Raw genomic sequence first — 27,722 nt, forward strand, 5'->3', positions numbered from 1 at the left:
ATAAAATGGTGCTAAAATGGAGGAAGCAGTCGGTTAGCGCGCTAGCGCTGCGTAATGACCCAGAAGCCTCTCACCAATGCGGTCGCTGTGAGTTCAAGTCCAGCTCATGCTGGCTTCCTCTCCGGCCGTAAGTGGGAAAGTCTGTCAGCAACCTGAGGATGGTCGTGGGTTTCCCCCGGGCTCTGCCCGGTTTCCTCCCACCATAATGCTGGCCGCCGTCGTATAAGTGAAATATCCTTGAGTACGGCGTAAAACACCAATCAAATAAATAAATAAATTCATGGAGGAAGCTGGATTGCCTGGGGTAAAATGGTGGCCTTTGGCAAGTAACTGAGGAACTTTCCCTCGTTTCACTTGTGATATCCAGATATGTCTCAAAATTGAAGGAGGAAGCTGGATTGCCTTGGGTAAACTTTGGCAAGCAACCTGGTCCCAGACGTGGGTGGAAGCCAAATGGCCTTCAACGAACATTATTTAGGCTGCGCAAACAGCCACACGAGCGTCCTCGATCGTTTATTGTTACTAAGGCCTCCCACACAGTGAAAGCTAGGGAATCTACAAATCCTCTGTTAGTGGCAGGGTTTGAACTCACAGTTCTTGCGTTCTACCCAGTGAACGGCAAGCAACTCTAACCACTCAACCAAAGCTTGGGCAATTTCCACAAAGCCATTTCTGAATTAAGTCAAAAATAGAAATACGATCATAAAGCTTATTTTTCGGCTTTAGAAATTAAAATTTTGCAAATCTCAGCAGTATTAGCGAAAGACAAAGTCTCAAAATGTGTAAATGTCTATATGTCAATCAATGATCGCCGTTACCATGACTCCCGCCACTCCTACTTTTGGCATCCTTCCCAGTATACCGAGGTCACCGATCAAGTTGGAACGAAGACTATCAATACTACAATGTAACAAAGAACGTATTTTAGGAAGGTATACATTTTATCATACAGATGTTAAAAGTAAAGAGAAGTGGAAAGTATCAAGCCTGTATCATGTGCAGGATTCTTTATGACAAGGGCGTGTATGTGACGAAAGCTACGTGCAGCGCCCTCTACAGTCTCTACAAGACACTACACCCTTCTGACATTTTCACCATCTGCATCCCGAAAGAAAGAAAGCAACGTGAACTTTCAAGGGGAGAAAACCTCGCACAGCCTTTGATGTTTTGGATTGCCCCCAGAGATGGTTTACTGTAAATGTCACGTTTAAAGTTGGGTGAAATTAAGACGATATAATTTTCCTGTTTTTTCCTGATGTTAACATCGGCCTAACATCTATTGGCTGTGGTTTTACGCAGAAACAACTAGAATGGTAGCACAGAATCCTGTAGAAGAGATACCCATAATGTTAAGGGACTGTTATAATGGCAGCCTGAAATTCTGTGCTAACACCTGGTGAAGTTTTAGACACATTACAAGCACAGTAGAATGGGGTTTTTATTTTGTGAAACAACTAGAATCGTACATGTACACGAACAAATGTATCCAGGATACATCCCTTTCCATAATTAAACTCTCCCTTAAAAACGTTACCTTTTCTGGATAGCATACAGATGTTTATTTTTCGCCAGGTCTTCCAGTTCCTTCGCTTTCCGTATATACCGGTCGGTCACCTGACGCTCTACCCATCGTAAATGCATCTCTTCCTCAGTACGGAGTTCTGCCAACAACAAAAAAAGACACATTCAATTCTCGCTCAATCTGAAGAAAAGGCACAATTGTGATCCAGCACTGGCGAAATACAGGTCTATTTACGAGGAAAATTCAACGTTCATAGATGCAAACTGACGAGAATGAACTCGAGTTTTTTCGCAATGAATTCGTGCGAAAAACTCCAAGGCGAGAAGATGGAAAAAAATTGAAAGTAACCAAAGTGGAAACCATCAATTGGGTGGTAAGGCCCACCGATATTTGGGCGGCCGATATTTTTCACTCTAATACAATGTAATATTTTAATATAATGCATTATCATATATGAAATATTTTATATAATTTTAAGTATAGCATCAGGTATAAAAAAAAAACATCAAAGAAAGCAAATTAATTAAAATAAAAATAATGAGATCAAATGTGAAAGTAACATCAGACAGGAAAATTTGTTAACGTCATACAATGGATTACAATCAGAAGAGGATCCCAACTAACTAGTTTGCTTTTCGTGATACAAAAAGTAGACACGAAATTATATTCATCGTCGGTTCCAACTTACGGATCAAAAAGCCCAACCAGAGTCCAAGTTAATTTATTATAAATAAATGGTTACTCGGGATACCTATTTTCAGGTTTAAGCTGTTTCGTCCACTGCTCTCTTGTAATACATGAGTACTACAAGCTATCAGTTAGCCAAGAAATCGGCACCGTAACGGTAGGAATGTAGGTAGGTAGGTAGGTAGGTAGGTAGGCAGGTATGTATGTATGTATGTATGTATGTATGTATGTATGTATGTATATATGTGTGTATGTATGTATGCCTGGAGTTTAAGGTCGTACTTCACAATTTTTCAGTTATATGACGACACGGAGTCATAGGGTGTGTGTGTACGTATTGTGGCAGGGAGTCTTCATGCCCCCAAGGGGCTGCCGCCACTGAAGAATAATGCCGAATATAGCAGACATGACACGGTTACCCTGTCACATAATACTGACACCGGGCCAACCAGTCCAGTTTCCTTGCTCTAACCTCTCAGTGCTGATCACCAAGCAAGGCAGCAACACATATTTTGGTATGATCCGACCCGGGTTTGATCCCCGGGTCTCTCAAGCCAAGTGGTCAAGGAAGGAATGAACAACATATTACATGACTTAGGCCCGAATTAGGCGGGAAAAGTTTCCTATTACAATGTTCACCTTAACACTACGGTATGGAGAGTACAGCCTGAGCAACGGCGACAGTGTGATAGCTGGCAAATGGTTGCAAGTAACCTGAGAAACCTGGCCTTTTGTCAATTTCCGTCAATTAGGATTAGCAACCTGCGAATGGTCGTGGATATTCGCCTGGCCCTGCCCGCTTATGTCCCTCCACAATTGCTAGACGCCGTCGTATAGGTGAAATATTCCTGGGTACAGCGTAATCTCACCAATGAGGTCGCTGTGAGTTCAAGTCCAGCTCATGCTGGCTTCCTCTCCGGCCGTAAGTGGGAAGGTCTCTCAGCAACCTGCGGATGGTCGTGGGTTTCACCCGGGCACTGCCCGGTTTCCTCCCACCATAATGCTGGCCGCTGTCGTATAAGTGAAATATTCTTGAGTACGGCGTAAAACACCAATCAAATAAATAATTAAATAAATATATCAGGGTTACAGCTGTAGATCAGAGGTCAGTTGTTCAAACGTGAATCAAAGCTTAAGCCAGGTTTGAATCTTAATACCTGTCATGTTCTAATACAAAACCAATGGCCAATCTCCAAATCACAGCTAATAGCTTAGCTGCTCACTTTGAAGTAACTGGGCCCAGGGTTCAGTCTGGCGACTGAGAAAAATCACGTTGTCTGGCGACTCCTACTTGAACTGAACGGAATATTACAGAAAGCAACATTGGCTCCGTCTCTTCTTCGCGGCCGCACCCCATAAAAACAAAAATCCATGCGCCCTTTTGAATGCTTACCCTTGGGCTGTGTGATGCACATCCGGCAGCAGCAATGGAATAAATGTTTAGCGATGCGGAATGTATCCTCTAGTAAGCTGATTGGTGTGGGTAGAATGGACTTCACTCGGTATTCCTTGATGAAAAAATACATCTGATACTTCCAGATTATTATGCTGTTACTTTCCACTGTTTCAAATATTTTCCTACAAGCCAAAATGGAGATATTTTTATTATATGATATACCCTCAACCTTTGTGCATATGAAAGAGCAACTTTCACTGTAATTAATGCACATAAGTTGTGTTGGTCACTTTCAGGGTTTCATAAAAGTATAACTTTTTTTCAATCAAGATGGAGTAATGTCTTAACGATATGCTTGAATTAACACCTTGCAAACATGCGCAAAGGTTGAAAAATTACAGTACGCATACGAATGACAAAACAAACTAATGAAAAGTCATGCTTCATTTTCTTGGATAATAACAATTAGACTTTAAAAACCTTTGAAAAAATATAACAGCGACGACTACCCGACTCTGCAGTGAGGAACAACACTGTGTCTTGGCCAAAGATACGCAAAGCACCATCTAGATGTTGTCTCAGGGAAGATAACTCAACGATACAGCCCACTGCTCACTCAGACACAAATCCTTGGCCAAAACTCGGAAGTACAAATAATTCTGTCAGTAAAAGTGGGCTTACGTGAAGATGGCGATGATAAGGTTGAGAAGAAGAACGTTAGCGAAGAATAAGTAGATTGCCAACATCAAAGGCACCATTCTGGAGAACTGACGACAGGAGGACGGGTCCGAAATGTTATGGGCGCGTTGTGCGCTGAGACAGTCTTCATCAGCTGCTGAAATAATATAACAAAACAATATAACACAAGGGTTCATTGTAATAGCATTGTAATAACACAAAAATACATTTTAACAGAGTTTTGACCATTTGAGCACTGGGACATTACTGACTGTCAGCAAGAATATAACAATACATTGAAACTTGTAACACAGTTTTGGCCATTTCCGCTCTGAGTCACTACTATCGTCGGCAATAACACAACAATACATTGTCACACAGTTTTGGCTGTTTGAGCACTGAGACACTTCTGATCATCGGCAACAACACAAGAATACACTGTCACACAATTTTGGCCATTTGACCACTGAGACACTACTGATCGTCGACAACACACTACATTGAAACACTGGCCTGATCAGCTCTGAAAAAGCTGCGAGGATTGCGAAGTTTAGTACAGATTTTCTTATTTGATTGTTGTTTAACGCCAGACAAAATGATTTTACACATATACGCTGACGGTTAATTTTATGTGTGGAGAAATCGTCAGTGCTCGGGGTAAACTGCATTGCATTTTGGAAAGTTAATGACGCACTTTATTACGTGTGACGTACAGATATGCAGATCAGAGTAGGGGAAAACAACGAAGCACTTGTTATTTCCAAGGTCTCAAAAGAGTGAGAGACGGGGAATCATAAATTTTCACGTTCGGATTTAACCCAGGTTTTCCAAAAACCATGTCTCCACACGCACAGGCCTATATATATCCATGTTACATATCAGGAGAGCATATATATGGAACAAAAAAAAGGAAAGAATTTCGAAGTTATATTAGCATGACATTCTATTTTTCTGCGACGTTAAACCCTAAGCACTCACTCACGCATTCTATTTGTCGGCGACGTTAAACCCTAAGCACTCACTCACTTTATCTTTTGGCCACGTTAAACGCTAAGCACTCACTCACTCAATTTATTTTTCGACGTGTGCATTTTTGTTCATAGCATGCGGTGTAATATAACACCAGATTGTCTTACTCTCTATGTTTTCCAGCTGTAACTCCCCGTAGATTTGCCAGTACGGTACGTAAACAATGTCGTACAGCACTCCCCAATACGGCCGTCTTTTTTCGTACATCAACGCCTGAGAGGGCACTCCGTAGGCAAAGAGAAACACCAGGGTGATCAGGCCGAAGAAAAACAGGGGGCGAAGCTGGTAAAATAAACAAATAATACATTAAAGGTAAGAGTGAGAAAGAAAATTTATGGACAGGGCTAAATGAGGTTAGACCTACCTTTGTGGATATGGTTTTTACAGGCTAGAAGCTTTGATAAAACAGAAGATACAATACAAAAGATTTAGTAGAAGAAAGTCCACGTTTTTTGTGAAAGACAAAATACAGCATAAAGCCTGTAGTAAATCAGTTTACGTGCCCGAAATACCTTTTTCTTAAACAAGTGCGTGTGTCTATCCAACAGGTTGTGTAAACTTTTGTGGACAAGTTAATGACAGGTTGGTTTCATATTTGTGGACAAATTAGGTTCATATATGTGGGCAAATCTACCGCGGGCTAGGTTCATCTTGTGGGCAAATGAGCTAAACCTTTATTGTGTGCATACAGATGAACGTAAATTTCAAAGTTGAGATTCGGAACTCACCGTGGATTTGATAATGTGAAGCTTCGGTCCTAAGTGTTCGCTGGCGGTGTAGAAGCGGAGTATTCTCAGGTAGAAGAAGACACAGTTGACGGCAAAAATGTTCCTGGCTAGCTGGATCTTTGTTGTGAAGGCATGGATAAACACACCAACAAGTACCATTAACACACTCAGCAGGTAGAACCAGTAGAGGCCGCCGCGCCAGAGGCGAAATAAGCTCCTCTTAGACAAGACCGGCACGCAGATTATCTGGAAAAAGAAATATCTTTAAAGCTATTGTAACATTATCCGTCAAAGCCAATTTAAAGATAAACAAAGCCCAGATTTAAAGTGTTAATGATATGAACACCACATTCTTATAGAAGTTCAAAGTCCAGTACATTGTCTCTGTCCAGTATACCCTGTGTCAAGTAGTGTATTAAGTCTAAGGCCCATTTACCCTGTCTGCAGTTGTCAACTTGTACATATCTGGTATATGAATGGTTAGTATCCAGTTGTGTAGTTTGTTTAGGTCTCGTTTACCCTGTCTGCAGTTGTCAACTTGTCCATCTCTGGTATATGAATGGTTGGTATCTAGTTGTGTAGTTTGTTTAAGTCTCGTTTACCCTGTCTGCAGTTGTCAACTTGTCCATATCTGGTATGGCGAGTATCCATTGTGTACTTAGTCAGTGTGTCATGTTGTGTAGTTTGCCTAAGCCCCGCTTAACCTGTCTGCAGTTGTGTATTTGTCCATGTCTGGTATGGCTAGTATCCGTTGTGTACTTTGTCAGTGTGTCATGTTGTGTAGTTTGTCTAAGTCCCGCTTAACCTGTCTGCAGTTGTGTATTTGTCCATGCCTGGTATGGCGAGTATACATTGTTTACAATGTCAGTGTGCAATGTTGTGTAGTTTGCCTAAGCCCCGCTTAACCTGTCTGCAGTTGTGTATTTGTCCATGTCTGGCATGGCGAGTATCCATTGTGTACTTTGTCAGTGTGTCATGATGTGTAGTTTGTCTAAGTCCCGCTTAACCTGTCTGCAGTTGTGTATTTGTCCATGTCTGGTATGGCGAGTATACATTGTTTACAATGTCAGTGTGCAATGTTGTGTAGTTTGCCTAAGCCCCGCTTAACCTGTCTGCAGTTGTGTATTTGTCCATGTCTGGCATGGCTAGTATCCATTGTGTACTTTGTCAGTGTGTCATGTTGTGTAGTTTGTCTAAGCCACGCTTAACCTGTCTGCAGTTGTGTATTTGTCCATGTCTGGTATGGCGAGTATCCGTTGTGTACTTTATCAGTGTGTCATGTTGTGTAGTTTGTCTAAGCCACGCTTAACCTGTCTGCAGTTGTGTATTTGTGCATGTCTGGTATGGCTAGTATCCATTGTGTACTTTGTCAGTGTGTCATGTTGTGTAGTTTGTCTAAGCCCCGCTTAACCTGTCTGCAGTTGTGTATTTGTCCATGTCTGGTATGGCTAGTATCCATTGTGTACTTACTGTGTCATGTTGTGTAGTTTGCCTAAGACCCGCTTAACCTGTCTGCAGTTGTGTATTTGTCCATGTCTGGTATGGCTAGTATCCGTTGTGTACTTTGTCAGTGTGTCATGTTGTGGAGTTTGCCTAAGCCCCGCTTAACCTGTCTGCAGTTGTGTATTTGTCCATGTCATTGTGTCATGTTGTGTGGTTTGCCTAAGCCCCGCTTAACCTGTCTGCAGTTGTGTATTTGTCCATGTCACTGTGTCATGTTGTGTGGCTTGCCTAAGCCCCGCTTAACCTGTCTGCAGTTGTGTATTTGTCCATGTCTGGTATGGCGAGTATCCGTTGTGTACTTTGTCAGTGTGTCATGTTGTGTAGTTTGTCTAAGTCCCGCTTAACCTGTCTGCAGTTGTGTATTTGTCCATGCCTGGTATGGCGAGTATACATTGTTTACAATGTCAGTGTGCAATGTTGTGTAGTTTGCCTAAGCCCCGCTTAACCTGTCTGCAGTTGTGTATTTGTCCATGTCTGGCATGGCGAGTATCCATTGTGTACTTTGTCAGTGTGTCATGTTGTGTAGTTTGTCTAAGCCCCGCTTAACCTGTCTGCAGTTGTGTATTTGTCCATGTCTGGTATGGCGAGTATCCGTTGTGTACTTTATCAGTGCGTCATGTTGTGTAGTTTGTCTAAGCCACGCTTAACCTGTCTGCAGTTGTGTATTTGTGCATGTCTGGTATGGCTAGTATCCATTGTGTACTTTGTCAGTGTGTCATGTTGTGTAGTTTGTCTAAGCCCCGCTTAACCTGTCTGCAGTTGTGTATTTGCCCATGTCTGGTATGGCGAGTATCCGTTGTGTACTTACTGTGTCATGTTGTGTACTTTGCCTAAGACTCGCTTAACCTGTCTGCAGTTGTGTATTTGTCCATGTCTGGTATGGCTAGTATCCATTGTGTACTTTGTCAGTGTGTCATGTTGTGGAGTTTGCCTAAGCCCCGCTTAACCTGTCTGCAGTTGTGTATTTGTCCATGTCATTGTGTCATGTTGTGTGGTTTGCCTAAGCCCCGCTTAACCTGTCTGCAGTTGTGAATTTGTCCATGTCATTGTGTCATGTTGTGTGGTTTGCCTAAGCCCCGCTTAACCTGTCTGCAGTTGTGTATTTGTCTGGTATGGCTAGTATCCATTGTGCACTTTGTCAGTCATGTGCACTTTGTCAGTCATGTTAAGTAGTTCGTTTACCCTGTCTGCAGTTGTGTATTTGTCCATATCTGGTATGGCTGGTATCCATTGTGTACTTTGTCATTCATGTTAAGTAGTTTGTCTAAGCCCTTCTTAACCTGTCTGCAGTTGTGTATTTGTCCATGTCTGGTATGGCGAGTATCCATAGTGTACTTTGTCAGTGTGTCATGTTGTGTAGTTTGCCTAAGACCCGCTTAACCTGTCTGCAGTTGTGTATTTGTCCATGTCATTGTGTCATGTTGTGTGGTTTGCCTAAGCCCCGCTTAACCTGTCTGCAGTTGTGTATTTGTCCATGTCACTATGTCATGTTGTGTGGTTTGCCTAAGCCCTGCTTAACCTGTCTGCAGTTGTGTATTTGTCCATGTCTGGTATGGCGAGTATCCATTGTGTATGCTGGCCCCATGCATGCCACTTCCAAGCTACACACCAATCCCATCTTGTGGGATATTTGTGTAATATTTCTGTTAAGAACACAAAAGTTTTATGCCAAATCAAATTCCTGTGAGTAAATTATCATGATAATGGCGAGCTACCTCTGCGTGTGCTTTTTCTCTCTCAGATTTGTATCTTGCAAGGCGTTACTCAAAGAATGTTAATCAGCTAAGAGTTTCCACTATGTACATGGTATAAAGCCGTCGCACGATGGGAACTGTTGTATCGAAGAATTCAACAGGTGAAATGAAAGAAACACAACTCTATTTCATGCATGTAAGCCGCATTCAGGCGCTGTCATTTTGTCGAATTCTACAATCCCATGAAACAGCACACATTCTATTTTCATTCGACTATATAAATCGAATTCGGCAGGCCGACTCGACAATGTCACCATCTGAATGTGGCTTAAAGAAATGATATAGATCGAACTTACACGGTGGCACTCGTCCAGCAAGATGGAGAATGCCCAGACAGCGCATATCCACTCCAGTACGCAAACCTTCTCATTCACTTCGAATAAGATGAGGTAGGTGAACAGCACGAGGAAGATTATGTACGAAACCTGTAAATTACACAAGCTACTCCTGAGAAACCAAAGCAATGTTGGCTAAACACTAAGAAATACTCAGGTACAAAGCAAATTAATGAAAGCATCCTTTACTCTGTTTCCAGGCTGTTCGAGCTTTCCATGCAGACTATTGACTTTCTGGCATTTACAATACCGGTACCACTAATCCGCAAAGTTACCCAAACCCAGTCTCTATCTACTAAAATCTGTTTTTCATCTACTCGAATACAGCTTCTGTCTACTCAGATCTGTTTTTCATCTACTCGAATACAGCTTCTGTCTACTCAGATCTGTTTTTCATCTACTCGAATACAGCTTCTGTCTACTCAGATCTGTTTTTCATCTACTCGAATACAGCTCCTGTCTACTCAAATCTGTTTTTCATCTACTCGAATACAGCTTCTGTCTACTCAGATCTGTTTTTCATCTACTCGAATACAGCTTCTGTCTACTCAGATCTGTTTTTCATCTACTCGAATACAGCTCCTGTCTACTCAAATCTGTTTTTCATCTACTCGAATACAGCTTCTATTTAAATCTAGTCGTCATCTACTCGAATCCAATTCTAACTACCGGCACAACTCCCACGTACTGGAATCAAACTATGCCATCTAGAATGCACGTATCCTGGAATGCTTTGTGTAAATACCCCATTCTATTAAAGCAAGCCTATATATTTGGCAAACGCACGATATGATATTCGTCAATCTCAGTATGTGTCTTCAGAGAAATTCAGCAAATATTAATCATATAATCCAAGGACCTCATTCTTATACAGCCTAAAAAAACACACAAATGCACGTGATACAGTTCCTGAACGTCATTCCCCAAAATTCGCCAAAATATGTCTTCAGCAAATTTATACTACACATAATAAGAGCTTGAGGTGAGAGAATAATTCGGCAAATACAATACGCACAATATCATTCATAAACTTCACTCGCAGGCAAACAATCCGTCAAATGCTTAAATCAAATAATTCATGGATTTCATTCTTGACAAGCAGAAGTATTCAGCAAATATAATCCATGTAATTCAAGAACTTGGCACGTGAGACAAGAATTCGGCAAATACATTTCGGACAAAATAATTCATAAGCTTTACTCAGAGAGAAGAATTCGGCAAATACATTACAGACAATATAATTCATAAGCTTTACTCAGAGAGAAGAATTCGGCAAATACATTACAGACAATATAATTCATAAGCTAATCTTACGCGAAGAATTCGGCAAATACTCATGACATAATCGATGACCTTCACTCTTGGCGAGCAGAAGAACTCGGCAAATATACACCACACAATTCATGAACTTGACAAGTGTGAGAAGAACATTGCAAATACTATAAACACGATATGAACTTTACTCACGACATAATTAATGAATTTCACTCTTGGTGAGCAGAAGAACTCGGCTATTTTCTTCGTCCAGGATTTTCTCTTGGTAGGTTCCTTGAATCTCCCCCATACGCCGACCAAAAAGGGAAGGACTACAGCCAGGGGCAGGCAGAGAAAGATCTAACAGGCGCAAAGAAAACATAATCTTGACTATGGTTATCCTAGCTTCAAAAGCATTCATCGTACAATTCAGATCACTTATTTATCTACTTTTCAGAATTTCACATCATGTTCAGAGGCGAAGCCTGCTTTAGCGTTAATTCAGGGCCAGAGCTACTGTTTCTCTTTCCGCCATGTTTCCACTATGATATAAGCTCTCATTATTGAAGGCAGTGACGCCAACCTTTATTATCTATTTATTTATTTGAATGCTGTTTTATGGCGTACTCAAGAATATTTCACTTATAAGACGGCGGCCATGTAGCATTAGGGTGAGAGGAAAGCGGGCTGGTACCAGGGGAAAGCCCATGGCCATCCCAGGTTGCTGGCAGGCTTTTGCATTTGCGATTGGAGAGGAAGCCAGCATGAGACATACTTGAATTCACAGCGATCGCATTGGTGCGCAGACACGTTAACCCCTAGGCCTCGCGGAGACCCCATTCCATTGTATAAGGCGGTGTAACAAGTAATTGCCTATACATGGAATTATCATTAAAACAAGCAAACAAGCAAAAGTAGTCAAGGGTTTTATGTACACTTTAATACAATAATTGGTTTGCCATACACATGAGAGCGTATCCAAGATTATTTAACATTTCCTTTATCTTGCAGCTCTTTAAGTGCCGGTGCCATCTACTAACCTGCCACAGTTGCATCTTGACGTCGCCTAACCACTCCGATCGCAAACTCTTCTGGCACGTAGGACTGCCCAAGAAGAGCTGAAACCAGCAAAATGTCAAGAGTGAATGAGTGAGTGAGTGCTCGGGGTTTAACGTCGTAGGTAACAATTTTTCAGTCGTATGACGATGAAGGGGTCGTTAGAGTGTATGTAATGTGCCTCCTTGTTGCAGGACGGATTTCCACCGCTCTTTTCTCCATTGCTGCTTCACTGAATCGACTTACCGAAGGCAAGTAAGTCGCCCCACCCTAGCCATTATACTGATACGGGTCAACCAGTCGTTCCATTTCCCCTTAATGCTGAACGTCTGAGACCTTTTTAAAGTCTTAGGTGTGACCTGACCCAGGATGACCCTGAATATGCCGCTTCGAAGGGGACGCTCTACCAGTTGAGCCGGCAAAACGGCAATGACATTTCAGTGATAATGGTTTTGTTTTCATCTTTCAAAGTTACGCATCTAAACAAATTTACTCACTGGGTATATAGCTAGAGTAACAAAGTATTTTATTTCATGCACATGTAAATTGCGTACGCCATTTTGATTCTGCTGGTGCACTAAGCATCACCGAGACCTGGCCCCTTTTCATGTTATTGTGTATTAAATGTCATGACAACACAGCATTAAGTAATTCTACCACAGTGACGTCTGACAATCAAAACAATTATAAATGGTCATTACTGTCCCAAATTAAATCTTGTTCAACTAGTTTAATTTTGTAATGATTTAACAAAGCCTTGCGACTTGGCCAGTGCATACTGAAGTTAAAATAACTATTTATTTGTTTATTCATTTATTTGGTTAATGGGTGTTTCATGTTATACTTTTATGTAGATTAGTCCGTAAAATGTAGTGAAATGAAGGCAGTAAAGCAATTAATGGTTTTGTTATCTTATTTAATTAGTCTTTTAGATATCTTGTGAACAAGTAGATGGTACACGCGAACAACTAACACGCGCAAATCACACTGCCGACAATCCGCAAGGGGGCATAAAATATAGTGAGAGTGAGCTTACCTTGGCATCTGCGGCGGAGGCAATTTGAAGGCTGGTAATGTTCCCCCACAGGGGTTTGTCTCTCTCCAAACAGTGAAAAGCTTGCTTGGGGTAACGGGCGTGTAGCTCGCTGAGAGTATGCACAGCCAACTTTTCCATGGTCCTTAAATTATGTAACATACAAAAACAGAATGGAATGAATAAATGAATGGTCATGCTTTTACTCCGCTTCAGCAGTACTGCAGCCATGTTATTGTGAGAACAAGATTAATCTACCTGTTTTAAAGTGTAGAGGCATGGGAAAGTCTGTCAGCAAACTGCGGATGGTCGTGGGTTTCCCTCGGGCAGAGCCTGGTTTCCTCCCACTATAATGCTGGCCGCCGGCGTGTAAGTGAAAAATACTAGCCTTTGAATAACTAGGACGTCACCCAAGGCAATGATTTACTGGTGTCGACCCAAGTTTATGGAGTTTACCATTATTAATTAGAAAAATGTATTCTAAATGCATTTTCATTGTAACAATATAGTTACGAGACACGAACGAATGGTAATTTTGGTAGCGAGTATGACTGATTTTACAGATAGCTAAATATAGGTGATTGATAAAAAGAAACAAACTACTGTATTTATAACAAGGGACAGCGTTATTATCTATTACCGCTCCCGTCGACCAGAATAACTCCATGTTGTCCTCATCTGTTCGCTAATGTTTCCAGATCAGTTGTTTACTGGTGTTGACCAATGTTGATTTCAATGGTTCTCAGAGACATATCGGCATTCCACGCGTCAACGGCTTGCCAACTTTCTGATTTTGTCAGTTTGGAAGTCCCATATTTGATTATCGAAATATTGCAACAACTGTTTTCCCACGTTAACACAGTGTAAAAACTGTGTACTGAAAGTTAACGCTTACCGTTACGTTTCATCATTGATGAACTGTGGGGATCAAAATTATTGTTTGTGCAAACAAAACACAACTATAAATCAGCTACACAAACACAACAATTCTTGTTTCTACCTGTACAATTGTAAACTAAAATACATACTCTTTTTCTTGTAGCAGATCTGCGGCCCATTCCTGATCGCCCGCTCCAAGTTTATTGCTCATCTTAAAGTACAACCAACTTCCCAACAATGCCGTGGCAACTGGGGTGTCCACGAACTCCCAGAACAGTTTAGCTAAGATTTTCCTGAAATCGTTAAAAGAAGAGATTAAATTATGCTTAGAGTAAACAAGTATAGTTACCATGCGTATACAGTCACTGCTAAGACGTATATTTTTATTAATTTCTTTTATGGATAAACAGTGATAAAGAATTCTTTGCGATGCGGATAACGCAATTCATATCACATCCTAAAGATACTACCAATTTTTTGTATATATACAGCCCAAATTAATGTGTATTTTTATATACAACATATCATGTAGAACAGGGATTATCGCTGACTCATTGGGCTGTGAAAGTATTGTTATCGCATGGTTAACAGCCCAGGACAAAGATTTCGCAGGTTCGAATCCAGCTCTCGCTAGTTGGGCTGGGGCTTTAAATAAGTAGGTTTGCCTCCTTATGACAAAGGTTGACTCTACTTATTAACCTGACCGTCGTCGCATAGAAGATCTTTTCTTCTGGAGTACGGCGTTAACCTTGCCAGAAAAATAATTTACTAGTATATGTTTTAAGTAGCATTAATCAGCTTATCGCCCCCTATTGCAGACCAAATGGAGTGTGAGAATCGCTTTGGTGACCGAATACCTCTTACATTTTGCCATGTATATGCTATCTTTAAGTCAGATAACTGCTAGCACTGGAGCGTGTCGTCATCGAGAGGCCAAGATGTTTGTCTTTCAAACCGCTAGTATACGCGAGGTGCGGGTTCAAACCTGACCTTGGATATGGAATTTGTAAATCAGTCCGCTTTCACCATTCGCTTGGGCCTAGAATATATGCACAGCCAATAACGCCCGTGTAAATGTTTGTCAGTAATTTGCCAAAGGTGTATGTGTATTATTCCCGGTAGTTCAGTTTGGTTCACCCATAAACTGGTTGCCATCGTAAAAGTGCAGAATTAGTAACTATGGTGTTAAACGGGACATAATTAAACTAAATAAATAAGTAACTGACAACCTCTCGTTTAGCACAGCCCAAATGAATAGCTGAAGGTAAGGATCCTTCACTGGGGTCGTCGGAATAAATTCCTTGGTCCCATACACCGTCTTGTCGTACGTGTCCAGAAGTCCCCGGATGACCTTGCCTATGTCCTGGAGAGTGACTTCTTCCACCGGCCGGTCCCGTTTCGTCTTCCGGCCGACCAGCTTGTATAGCAGAGTGTCTTTGGTAATCTGTGAAAATGAACACAACCATCCGAAGATGCTGGAAGACCTTCCCACATAGGCCTACGGCCCTTGTGGAGAGGAAGCCACAATGAGCTGAACTTGAACTCATAGCGATCACATTGGTGGAAGGATCCTCGGTCATTGCGCCCCTAACCCCCTCGGCAACGAAGGCCCCTTTAAATTTTATATTTTAATATTTTTAACGCCTAGTTGTTAAAAGTGATTTCCTTTCAATCACCAGAACACACTAGGAGCGGGTTCAAACCCACTCTTGGACATGACATTTGTACATTCTCCAGCTTGTGGTATCTTGGGGCCTGTCGATGACGTTGGTGTAGTTGTTTGGGTGGCCTAACGTTCATGGAAGAGCACTTTTATCGATAAACTGTGCATATCTGAGAAAGGTTGTTTGTGAACCAAGGTCGGGGGTTTATCCCAGAAAATTTGGTTTCCTACAAAACTAAACTTTTGGGGGTAATCAGTATTAATTTTACATGTAAATAGGTAAATAAATGTTACTACCTTGCTTTTGTAACAGCAATTCTCGGCATTACGTGGGTCATTTGCTTTTTGTGTGTATCTGTTATTTACATTAGATCGAAAACTGAAGGTGGAATTTTAATTACCTATTCGTGCAACTGTTTTCAAATAGCTGTCTCAACACTCCACAGCTTATTTTATCTACACTTGGACTCTTTTACCTATGTGGTTTCCTCCCTCCGTAATTCTGGCCCCCGTCGTAAAAGTGAAATATTCTTGAGTACAACGTAAACAAACAACTGCAATTAAATAAATAAATAAATCAATTTAAACTACATGTAGGTGGTTAGAGATAGCCCTTCCCAGGGTATAAATCACCAATATACTGTGCATAGGCTATAAACCTGTGCATAAAGTCTCACAGACGTTAACTGTGGCCGAGATTTCTGTTCCTGTTGTTTTTTTTTCAGCTGAAAATATCAGAAATAATACTTACTGACTCATGATAAATTCTTTCTAACCGTTGATAGGTCAAAAAGGTTTCCATGTCGACATCTTCCTGTTGTATTAGCAGGCGCACAAATCCACCCAAGTCCTCAATGATGCAAGTCTCAAGCTTTTTGTACAAAATGTCTGGAAAGAAACCAGGAAATAATTTGAACAACTCAGAAAGATTGGTTAACTGAGGTTTAGCCTTCAAATACATTTTTAATTTATTTATTTACTTATCTGATGAATGTTTAACCCCATATTAAAAAAAATCACTTATATGATGGCGGTCAGTTTAACGGTTGGTCCAGGAGGAAATCAGGGAAAACCACAACCCTTTGGTAAGTTACTGACGAACTTTTCTAGTACGAAGTACAGATATGTACACTGCCTAGGTAAAATACACCTGGTCTTCAACGCCAGCTAGAGGGTTTAGCGCGACACACAGTAATGTTTCTCCTATGCCATGGCAGTGAGGTTTATGGAGAGAGGAAACCAGTTTCCGTGTAACCTACACCCTTCCTCAAGTACCCCAAAAACCCTCGGACTTAAAACCTCAACAGAACCATAACGAGATGGATTCGGCTGGAGAATAGTAGAATTATCCAGCGGAAACCCCCAGAAAGATTTTCGTTTGTGTGGGACTTAACACGGTACTCAAGATTAATGTTTCACTTATAATTAATGCGACGGTCAACGCTTTTATGGGTGAAGGAAACCGGAGTGTCTCTAGAAAACAACCGACCTTTGATAAGTAACTGATTTAGCGTCCCACGCGTATACACATAGCTGAAGTTTCCTCAGGTTTCTCAGGGTGGCAAAATGATGACAAATGATTTTTACGCACGACCATTTAAGCTAACGATAAGACCGCTTTATGCGATTGTACTTTTATGGTCTTTAGTGCAGTGGAGCTAGGATTTCGGACTGACCGAAACTGGGGTTGGGTCCACGCGATTAAAATCCTCCAATCCGATCGACATGAACCATGACACCAATTTACCTCTTTCTCATATTGTATTGTTGACATGTGCACTGCGCAAGAGCAGAATGTACGCCATCTTACCAGAAGGCCAGTAATCGCTTTCAGTGAACAGTTCCACTTCCGCCAAATCTGGTCGGTTCAAAGAGATGGCCAGATCAAGTCTCTTCTCACGACGCTGGAGTTCTCCTGAAATGAACAAATGGAGAAACACGGACTCATTTGATGGTGCACTTTTGCCGTTTCCGTTAACATTTTCTAAATATTTCCGTTTGTGTTGCGGCAACTTTACTTTCCCTTCAACATTTTCACAACTTTCGCTTTCCATTTATTTCAAACAGAACTTTAAAATAAACTATACATCTGACGAATGACCGTTACGAACCGCCCAGGAAAGCAGTTTGGATTTTATTTTTTAAGAATGTTTCCAACCGAGTAACACTGTATCAAAAGATCAGATTCTACCCTGGTCTGTTGTGACACAGAAGGTATCAGTTATGTCACATCTATACTTTTGCCTGGTAATTCGTTTTAAGGTCAAATCAGCGAATGCATTCATAGATTTATATGTACACGTGACGTCACAACATTGCCCCATTGAGGCCAGAAAGGCCACGGTAGAATAAAATATTCAAATTTACTAGGTTAAACGAGTTGTAAAAAAATTATACAGCAACTATCCCGGACAGTTTCTAATGGTCTTTCACATTATACACTCTTCATTTTAATGTTTTCTTTGCCTTTAATGCTTTTACACATTCCCTTTTCCTTTGATGCTATTCAGAAGTTCACTTCTTTCCACAACCATTCCAAACATTTCAAGTTGACATTGGATAGTTTCGCATTTCCTTCCACATTAGCCTACGTTTGTTTTTCTGTTGAAACTACAGTATTACCGCCTTTTCTTTAACCTTTCCCTCTATTGTGATATTGCATCACCTCCCCATTTCCGTTAAAATTCCTTCATATCTGTTCTAAACACTTGACACTGTAGAATTTCCTCGTCTCCATCAACCTTTCCCAACATTTCCGTTTATTTTGACTTTGCAAAATTTTCGCATTTCCTTCACAATGTATATGCATTTCCGTTTTGATATTATCATTCTTGTGCCAACAAAAATCTTTGTTGGTTCTCAAATGTACTCACCGCGTTATGGCTGAAGTACTGCCAGTGTGACTTTAAATCCCATTCAAACATTCATTTACTCATTCAATCATTCATATTGTGTGACAGCACACGATGCTTTCTCGTTCATTTCCGTTTTGCTACCATCTCCTTTTAATCCCGTACTTACGTCTTCCATTCCGATCGAGTGTTCCATTATCCCTGGAGTTATCACCTGGAATGGACATCAGTAGAAATATGCAATACCTGAGCGACGAATTTTTCCGTTTCCGTTCACACCAAAAACACTTTAACCTTTCTGTTTACACTATTCAAATTACTGCCATTTATCTTTTATTCCGTTAACATTTCCATCATCAACATCATCCCGAGGAGTGATGAAAATTCAGCCAATAGTGTTTAACTGAATGTTACATGGAGTAAGAGAAAACCTGACTGTTTAATATGATCCCATTTACGCCCATGGCGTCTTCTTTTAACGTTAGTTTGCCTTTTCATACTCACTCTTTTGGTGAAAAAGAGCCGACAAAACATAAAAATCCAGGCCCTGATCCTCGTTGATGTCAAAAACCTTTATCTGTGAAGGTAAAGAAGAGTAAAATGGGATAAGAAGAATAAAATGGGATAAGAAGAGTAAAATGGGATAAGAAGAGTAAAATGGGATAAGAAGAGTAAAATGGGATAAGAAGAGTAAAATGGGATAAGAAGTGTAAAATGGGATAAGAAGAGTAAAATGGGATAAGAAGTGTAAAATGGGATAAGAAGAGTAAAATGGGATAAGAAGAGTAAAATGGGATAAGAAGAGTAAAATGGGATAAGAAGTGTAAAATGGGATAAGAAGAGTAAAATGGGATAAGAAGAGTAAAATGGGATACAGTCCATATGATATGACCCGCCGCTCCGATAGCAAGATGTGAATACGAGTAGGTGGGAAAGAAAACCTGCAGGCTAAACCAGATAAAGTCAGTTTACATTTTAAACTTTACACAAAACAAGATGCATTAATGGTGTCAATGATTCCCGGAAATATATACATATTTTCAGCACGACTTTGAATAAATCCCACCATTTTATAATCGATATAGCCTAAAATTGAAGGCAGCTCTTTGGCGGCATGGACTAGCCCTGCCACAAAACCACACATCATATGTACACGTACCTAAAGAATCGTCGTCACATGACCATGCATACGTACATACGGTCGCGCCATGTAACAAGTTTTCGATTAGTGAGGTAACGTTTCAGAATTCTGTTCTGGCTGAAATGGGCGCGATCTTACACGATTCTCGGATACGTGAAACATAATGGTCAAAAGAACAGCCAAAAACACCAACCAAAGAATAAATGTATAAAAAGGTCTTTCCGAACATTTTGGTGTATATTTTGCTACTTTAGAAGCATTTACGCAAACAGTCTGAATAAAACCCTATGGTAAATTGACATTGGAAGAATCCGGATTTTACTGAAGCGAGACTGAGAAAACCTGCAATAAATAGGAGCTTACTTTGTCTTTTTGCTCTAAACAGCTACACACAGTGTTTTTGAGTTTCTCCACTTCCACATTTCGTTCCTTCTCATCACTCCAGGTGTTACCGTACAGGTTCATGAGCCAGCGCTTTACTTTGTCATGGTGATGTTCCGATAACTGTCCCCTAAAAATCAATTTACCACACTACAGTCTTATCCAAAATGAGATGTAAAACAAGAAAGAAAAAAAAGAGGAAAGACGCCTTCAGGAAGCGACGTATCTAACGCTTTGCTCTTTCTCGAACTATTTCTGTGACAGAATAATTTATCTCAAAAAAAATGAATACTTTTAGCTCTGCAATAATAATTATATATATATGAGTGTGTTTCATGGAATAACCATGACGCAATAGTTTTTGCAGAAATAACTTGTGACGTTGACCGTAATCGTTACGCAATGTCTGGTTTCCTCCAACAATAATGCTGTCCACCCTTGAATAAGTGAAATATTCTACAGTACGGCATAAAGCACCAGTCAATGAAATAATAAATCTCTGAAATATTGCCGACGTGGCGTTGAGCCATAAGTATTTATTCATTCTTACCTCTCATCACATCTGGAGATAGCGTAAGCCATTAGGTTCGAGGCTCGGCCCGTCCCATTACAGATGACCACCGGTATATCCCTGTTCAACGAGCAGAGAATGTCAGACAAGACGCCCGTGCCACCCTCCACAACCACCAAAACAACGTGGCCTACAAGGGTAAGGGTTTAACAACATTAAATTGATTACCTGATGGACCGATATGTGGTTAAGAATTTTTCAGGGGCCTCCGTGGCTCAGTTGGTTAGCGCGCTAGCGCAGCGTGATGACCCAGGAGCCTCTCATGAATGCGGTCGCTGTGAGTTCAAGTCCAGCTCATGCTGGCCTTCTCTCCGGCCGTATGTGGGAAGGTCTGCCAGCAACGTGTGTCCGTTTAAATGCGGGGGAGATAAGAGAAAGATGTATTTATTTAATTGATTGTTTATTTGTGTTTAACGTCACAAATTATTCGCAAGATGGCGATCAAGAGTATGCGTGGAGTAAACCACCGACGTCTGGAAAGTTACTAATGAACATTTCCACGTATGGCTCACTGGTATGTACTCGTATTTGTGGTAAACAAGTGGTCTTGTGGAGACTTCGTCACGAGCCTACGACAAGAGTATAGCGTAAAGCTGACTGAGTACTATAACCCATGACAAGACAATAATCAGTGGTTACTAAATTAGATAACAACACATCAGAAGATAACCTACCTTGTACAATACAATAATATACGACGGGAAAATAGTCTACACTTACTTTCCTTGTTCATCTCCATTTCAAGCTCAGCACGGTATTCTGCTATATTTCCTGTCTGAGTGAAACGATTTCTGTAACCATTGTCCACCAGAACAAAATGGGTGTGGTAAGGGTTTAGGGGGAGCGGTTCGAAACTACCAGGGAGCCCTTTGCAGTTAGCGTAGGTGGCCTCAAAGGTACGCTGAAAGGTATTGAAGTGAAAAAAGCCCAAAATATATGGAAGCTTCAGAAAAGTGCACTGACAGCCTCATCTACAAGTACGATTAGAGCACAAGAAACTTGACATTTTTGATACAGCAAGTAAGGCCCACCGATAGTTCAACAATAAGTCCGATTACAACAGAACAACTCTATTTACAATAGAAGTCCTATTACAATAGAACAATTCTATTTACAACAGAAGTCCTATTATGATGGGACCAACAAAGTCCTACTGACTAGACAGGTGATTTAATTCGGCAGCACAGGGGTTAATATGTGTTGATATATTCATATGTAGAGAGCTTGGGTAAACTTTTCCGTTTGTTTGGGTTTTTTTTCTACAAGAAAAAATAGTATCTTAGCAAAATATCTCTGATTGTTCTGTAAATGTGTCAAGTGGAATACTAAATATTAGTTAGCTGACATAACCTTCAAACAACATTAAGCTGCCTAAAAGAACGGATCTTTATGGAACCTTCAAACAACATTAAGCTGCCTAAAAGAACGGATCTTTATGGAACCTTCAAACAACATTAAGCTGCCTAAAAGAACGGGTCTTTATGGTTACACCAATACTTAGAAGCCTAACAGATGGTTTTTCGTGCGATGGTGCTAGTAATTAATACTATAACAGACTGGTTCTTTTTGTTGGAGAACTAGGATTGAGTGCGGATCGTGCCTATATTTAGATGCCTATACGAATAGTTCTTTATGTGACAAAGAAACAGATTCACAGCAATAATGGACAATCCACGTGATATGAAAAAGACATGAAAACAATAACATGTTTCTGTAGGAGTTTCCTTGCGTGAGCCTTTTCTACCTTTTCTAAACAGCGTCTGTTTTTTACGAAGCCCCAGGGAGCGATGGCCAAACAACGGATGTTGTGCACGGCTTTGTTATCCTTTATACTGTACGATTGCCCTTGCTTGATGATCTGACCAATAGCTTTCATCACGCCCACGTTAAACCCTGACGTGATGAACATTGGTTGAGTGGTCTCTGCGATCTAAAAAATGAAGATGAAATGGATAAATGATTGCTATATTGGCAATAATTTCAGCCGCATCGTGGCCAAAGTGTATTGTAAATAACCATACTCAAGACAAGCGAACGTCGTCTACTATTTACTGTTACCAAAGCCTAGAAAACCGAGACAGCGACTTTTAATTTTGAGCCTCAGCGCTTGAACAACTCAGTCTGAGAAATCATATCTACCCAGTGTACATATACTGCCAAGTACGATTTGCTTGCGTCGATGGGCAAGTACTAAACAACACCAACATGAACATTCTATAAACAAAACTCTTGGGCACTTCACCAAATGGTTCCTCAGCCACAAATATGGGATACACTGTTCGACAGCACGTAGCATTCAGTCGAACTTAAAAAGGGGTTAAAACCTATTCAACATTCTTTATTCCATGTATATATACATGTATCGTGAATATACTTTTTATCAAAAAATGACAACAAATTCAACTTTCAAATTCGGAATTACCATATAAAATACAGGTATATGCTTAGCTTAACCGGGTTAAGCAGAATAAGACACAACCGCGGCACAGATCTACAGAAATCCTGAACGTTCTGTTCACATTTGGCAATGTGTTATCTTCGCTGTAGAATGGGGCTCTCTTGCTCTCTACAAAGGGAAGCAAATCTTTCAACTCCTAAGGCAGCAGTGCCGGGTATCTACTTGTTCTAGCAATAATTATTCATGATGACTTCTTATGCTATGAGATCACTGGTTTTCCCTTGTAGAGAGCCGGAGAAACCCATTTAAGAAATTTAGAGTGAACGCGTTTATTGAACTATCCTTCATACACGGATTTTTAAGAAGCTGACCTTGAGAAGACCATTCTTAAACTTGTCTCTGGCAAGTCCTTCCAGTCGGAAGTTTTTGGCGCCGCCGACGACAGAAATGATCAGGTCGGGGGCCGGGCTCATCAGTCGCCATGTCGTTTTCAAGAAGTTCCAGACATCTTCCACCTTGTCTTCGTCCGAAACACGAATAAACTGAAAAAAATGTAGTGATGTGCGAAATCAAACATCTCAAGGTGAACTTTCTTCAAAATGACAGGAATGATGACACGTGAACCTGAGTTCATTTACCAACTTGTAAATTTCGCTCTAAATGGTGATTTCGTCTTACATGAATTTTATAACCGGTTGATAACGTCTCCAAGTTGGCAATGTCTCCGACTGGGAATGTTGCCAGGTCAACAGTGCTAACTCACTGAAACGCCATGCCGAGGACACAAGACATGGAAGCCCGCTCAAGAGCATTATGGCGTCGTGGCCGTGCTAATCCAAGAAAATACCCATGTTGCCATTGTTAAAATTTGGATATAACATAACTCAGGATTAAGGTCAGATCTCGCATTAATAAAGCGAAGGCTCTGGCCTCTCCACCACCGCAGTACGGCCTGGTTTTGGGCACTGAAGTTTAGACTGTCATCTATTTATTATTTGGTTGATGTTTAACGCCGCACTCAGGTAGGTTTCACGCATACGATGGTCGACATTTTTATGAGTGAGGAAACATCCTGAGTAAAGTAGCACAACGGACCAATTACCGAAGAATTCTCTCACATGGAACACAACTGATCTGTTTTTAGAGTCGACAGCTTATTGTCTCAAGTCTGTTAAGCAGGGACCATATGAACAAAAGTCCGAGGCAAAAATATTTCACTTTGGCGATCATCAGGTTTTTGTGAAGCAAAATTATTTAAATTAAATAATTAAACTAAACAATTTCCTACGCTGATAAACCTGATCGCCGGCGTATATTTGAAAATAATCGCGTTAAACAGCAAACCAGCAAATGAGAAAACTAACAAAACCAACAAACAAATACACCTCCAACAACAACCAGACAAATTAGCTAATTAGTGCCAATACTTCGAAAGGTCAGCTGTTAGACAAACGAAATTGTTAATTGTTATCACCTTGTCAATCAGTCGTTATAAATTTAGTAGCCGTATGCAACTTTTTAGAAGGCACAAGATTTGATACGATTTGCCAGGGCTAGTTAAAGCACTAAGAAAACAAAACGTGGCAATAATAGCCAATAACAAAATCATGGGATGGACAACAACATCAACAGCACATCAAAAACTGTCTAGAATCACTTACTTTGGCTGGTTTGGTATCTCCTATGCTAGTAAAATAAACTTTGCCACAGGCATTTGTTTCTTTTGACTCGAAAGTCTCTTCCCACGGAACAGTGTTGTTGGCAAGTGTTAGAGCGCTTGCTTTATGATCCCATTTGCTCTTAGAAAATTCTTTTTGCAACTCTGAAAAAGATAACATGCGAAGTGTTGCCAAACTAAAATATTTTAACAGGAATTAATGTTTTCAGTCATAGAGTATTTCTATTTTAGTCTGAGGAACAGCGTATGAAGTTTGAAGTATTTAATGCATCAACACAATACAAAATAACTTCTTTTTATCACTAAAACCACACTGGATGACTGAAAGAAACCACAATGCATTCGAAAAAAAAAATTGTCTGTAATACCTATTCATTTCAACGAAAACACCAACATGTATACATTTGAAAACATTTCTGTATTTAACGAATACTGCCCCCATTATTACCTTTTTTATTCTATCGTAACCGCTAGAATTGTGAATAAAACCTTTTCTCGTCTCAGTGAAGAGAAAAAACCCTTGCCCCCAATGTACAAAATGGCTGTCACACAACAATGATGCCAAGAAAACATTTAATCAAAATTCTGTGTTTTTGTATTTACCTTCGGGAACCAGTTGTCTGATAACAGCGTCATAGTCGACGTTTCCCGCTTTAAAGCCAGCATGTTCCGAAAGCACCTCTCCGCAGAAACACCTGATAAGAGAAATACCGGGACTTAAAAGAAACATGAATAATCATACCATTTATTTATTTCTTTGGTGTTTTACGCTGTACTCAAGAGTATTTCACTTATACGAAGGCGGCCAGCGTTATGGTGGGAGGAAATTGGGCAATGCCCGTGGGGGAACCCATCACCAGCCGCAGGCTGAACCTCTGAACAAGCCTCCATGTAAGCTGAAACGCTTGCCACGGCGTACGGATGCCGTAATAATAGAAATAATAGAACAACACCCGCTCCACCTGCATGGCACGGTACAAGTAGAGTTGACTGAGAGTGTTGTATGTTTGGAATTATTTACCCTTGTTCGTCTTAATTTAATGAATTGCAATTCCGTGTTTGTCACACTGGCTGCGAGTACAGTTCATGGAGAGTCGTCAGTCTGGCATTTCGGCTGATTCTCTTCACCTGGAATCCTTACTTACGAATCTTGATAGGCCAAGGAAGACAACTTTAATAGTTGCCACCAGATACAATACCACGGCGACGGTATACCCTCGTGTTGGTTGAGGCTATGGATATTACCTACACAGGATTACCATGGTCACCTTGTGCCCTCTGTCCTGGTTACTTTGGGTGTTACCTACACGTAAATACCAAGGTAACCGTATTCCCTCTGTACTGGTTACTGTGGCTGTTATCTACACATAAATACCATGGCCACCTTTTCCTCTTTGAACTCGCCTTGAAATGTACGTGTTATGCACGTAAATGTGCAATTTGATACTATGACAATATTTACGGATATGGCGCTGGTTGTAATGAAAGTCACGTGTACGTAAATGAAGGCATGTGGACATGCACCTCAGTAAGAGTTCGAATCTTTGTGGCTATATTTTTTCTTTGGACACATACTTTTGTTTGAGTAAAGATAAAGACTTGCTAGCATTAAATAAATGAATAAATAAATTAAATCATGAATCAGAATAGAAAAGCTATGGTATTACGTAACATTTGGCAACTATAGCGAAAACAGGTGTGGTCCTCTAGCTATCATTAACACGAACACGTTATACGTAGTGGAAGTACACGGCTGAAAGTAACATTTGTTCCATATTTATTTCATTCATTGGTGCATAAATACGTGCTCAAGAATTTTTCAGAAAGTTACATCTGTGGTCCAGTGATTGTCACAATTCTACAGTGTCCTATGTATAAGAAAAGATATTTCAGTGTGACTGAAACTGGCTGCACTTTTTTTACGATTTTATGACCTAAACATTGCTTCAGTGCATGTTTGGAGCTTTACAAGTCGCATGCTTGCCAATAACAGGAAAAGAAGAGTAAAACAGAACTGAAAAAGAAGACGCCTTACGTATGTGTTAGTAGCTGTCACTCACAGCTATAGTTAGTTTCGCTCCTTGAGGTGCACAGTTTCGCGCACTGAGGACGATTCCCCGCATATGCCAGGCCCTTTATATGAAGCTAAAGCTACGACTGCTTTTGTGAAACAGGGGGTCTCCGTGGATCAGTTGGTTAGCGCGCTAGAGCAGCGTAATGAACCAGGAACTTCTCCGCCTTCCTCTCCGGCCGTAGGTGGTAAGGTCCTTCAGCAGCCTGCGGATGGTCGTGGGTTTCCTCCGGGCCCTGTCCGGTTTCCTCCACCCATAATGCTGGTCGCTGTCGTATAAGTGAAATATTCTTGAGTGCGGCGTAAAACACCAATGAAATGCATTAATAAATGTTCTGATATCCATCCCAAATCTTACCTGACGTCCTTTATTTTTACATTGTCCCTCTGCTCTGGTTGTGGTACAAAACGACTACACTCCTTCTGTCGAAAATTATGCGATTTCACATCAGTCTCCCATGGAACCTACAAAACAATTTTCGACAATAATGGATATTAAACTTCACAAAACACTACACGTACTTTTACTATACTCACACAGAAAATATTCAGAGCCTTCGTGGTCGAGTGTTTAGCGTGCTAGAGCAGCACATCACCAATGCTGTCGCTGTGAATCCAGGTTCAGCTCCTCCCACTATAATGAACCTGTGGAAGGTTGAGGGTTCTGCCCGTTTTCGTCGCATCATAATGCTGACCGCCGTCGTATAAGTGAAATATTCTTGAGTACGCCGTAAAAGATCAATCAAATAAATGCATACATACAAATTTACAACACATTAAAATGTTTTTACTTTATTGCATTTCTTTTACCCAGTCACCAGTATCCATTTGCAGAGCTTGTGTTGTCACGTGTCACGGACTAAAGGCAATATTGGTCGCAAGTATGACCAAGGCAATATTGGTCGCAAGTATGTAAGGCGACTGTCTAAAAGAAATAGACTATAGTCATAAAATACATGTAGAGCACAGCAACACTGATGCACAAGACTAGACCAGCTTAAACATGTACATCTGTCGATGTCTTAATGCAATTATGCATCAGTGACACTCTCTCAGGATGACACAGTTTTAAGCCCCTCTGGCCAACAAGGTGGCCCCATCTACCCATTAAGG

General features: G+C 40.7%; 1 protein-coding gene across 3 annotated transcripts in view; it reads right to left on the reverse strand.

Moving 5' to 3' along the window:
- LOC135480553 (transient receptor potential cation channel subfamily M member 6-like) overlaps positions 1 to 27,722 on the reverse strand; it is a 40,944-nt gene that overhangs the window by 3,931 nt on the left and 9,291 nt on the right. For 2 of the 3 annotated variants that reach the window (XM_064760408.1, XM_064760409.1), the window contains exons 3-26: positions 26,968 to 27,074; positions 25,142 to 25,233; positions 24,522 to 24,682; positions 23,232 to 23,402; positions 22,207 to 22,392; positions 21,183 to 21,363; positions 20,442 to 20,592; positions 19,874 to 20,021; positions 18,874 to 18,946; positions 18,539 to 18,583; positions 17,328 to 17,432; positions 16,269 to 16,405; positions 15,084 to 15,298; positions 14,004 to 14,147; positions 12,979 to 13,120; positions 11,927 to 12,004; positions 11,100 to 11,246; positions 9,594 to 9,722; positions 6,041 to 6,286; positions 5,420 to 5,594; positions 4,287 to 4,440; positions 3,603 to 3,787; positions 1,535 to 1,661; positions 819 to 900 (exon numbers count right to left, since the gene is read on the reverse strand). In XM_064760408.1, coding sequence (XP_064616478.1) covers positions 819 to 900; positions 1,535 to 1,661; positions 3,603 to 3,787; positions 4,287 to 4,440; positions 5,420 to 5,594; positions 6,041 to 6,286; positions 9,594 to 9,722; positions 11,100 to 11,246; positions 11,927 to 12,004; positions 12,979 to 13,120; positions 14,004 to 14,147; positions 15,084 to 15,298; positions 16,269 to 16,405; positions 17,328 to 17,432; positions 18,539 to 18,583; positions 18,874 to 18,946; positions 19,874 to 20,021; positions 20,442 to 20,592; positions 21,183 to 21,363; positions 22,207 to 22,392; positions 23,232 to 23,402; positions 24,522 to 24,682; positions 25,142 to 25,233; positions 26,968 to 27,074 — 3,381 coding nt within the window. The remainder of the gene's footprint in view (positions 1 to 818; positions 901 to 1,534; positions 1,662 to 3,602; positions 3,788 to 4,286; positions 4,441 to 5,419; positions 5,595 to 6,040; positions 6,287 to 9,593; positions 9,723 to 11,099; positions 11,247 to 11,926; positions 12,005 to 12,978; positions 13,121 to 14,003; positions 14,148 to 15,083; positions 15,299 to 16,268; positions 16,406 to 17,327; positions 17,433 to 18,538; positions 18,584 to 18,873; positions 18,947 to 19,873; positions 20,022 to 20,441; positions 20,593 to 21,182; positions 21,364 to 22,206; positions 22,393 to 23,231; positions 23,403 to 24,521; positions 24,683 to 25,141; positions 25,234 to 26,967; positions 27,075 to 27,722) is intronic. The other variant, XM_064760410.1, reaches the window with a different exon arrangement.

This window comes from Liolophura sinensis, chromosome 13 (assembly GCF_032854445.1).
Source record: "Liolophura sinensis isolate JHLJ2023 chromosome 13, CUHK_Ljap_v2, whole genome shotgun sequence".
NCBI classification, from domain to species: Eukaryota; Metazoa; Mollusca; class Polyplacophora; order Chitonida; family Chitonidae; genus Liolophura; species Liolophura sinensis.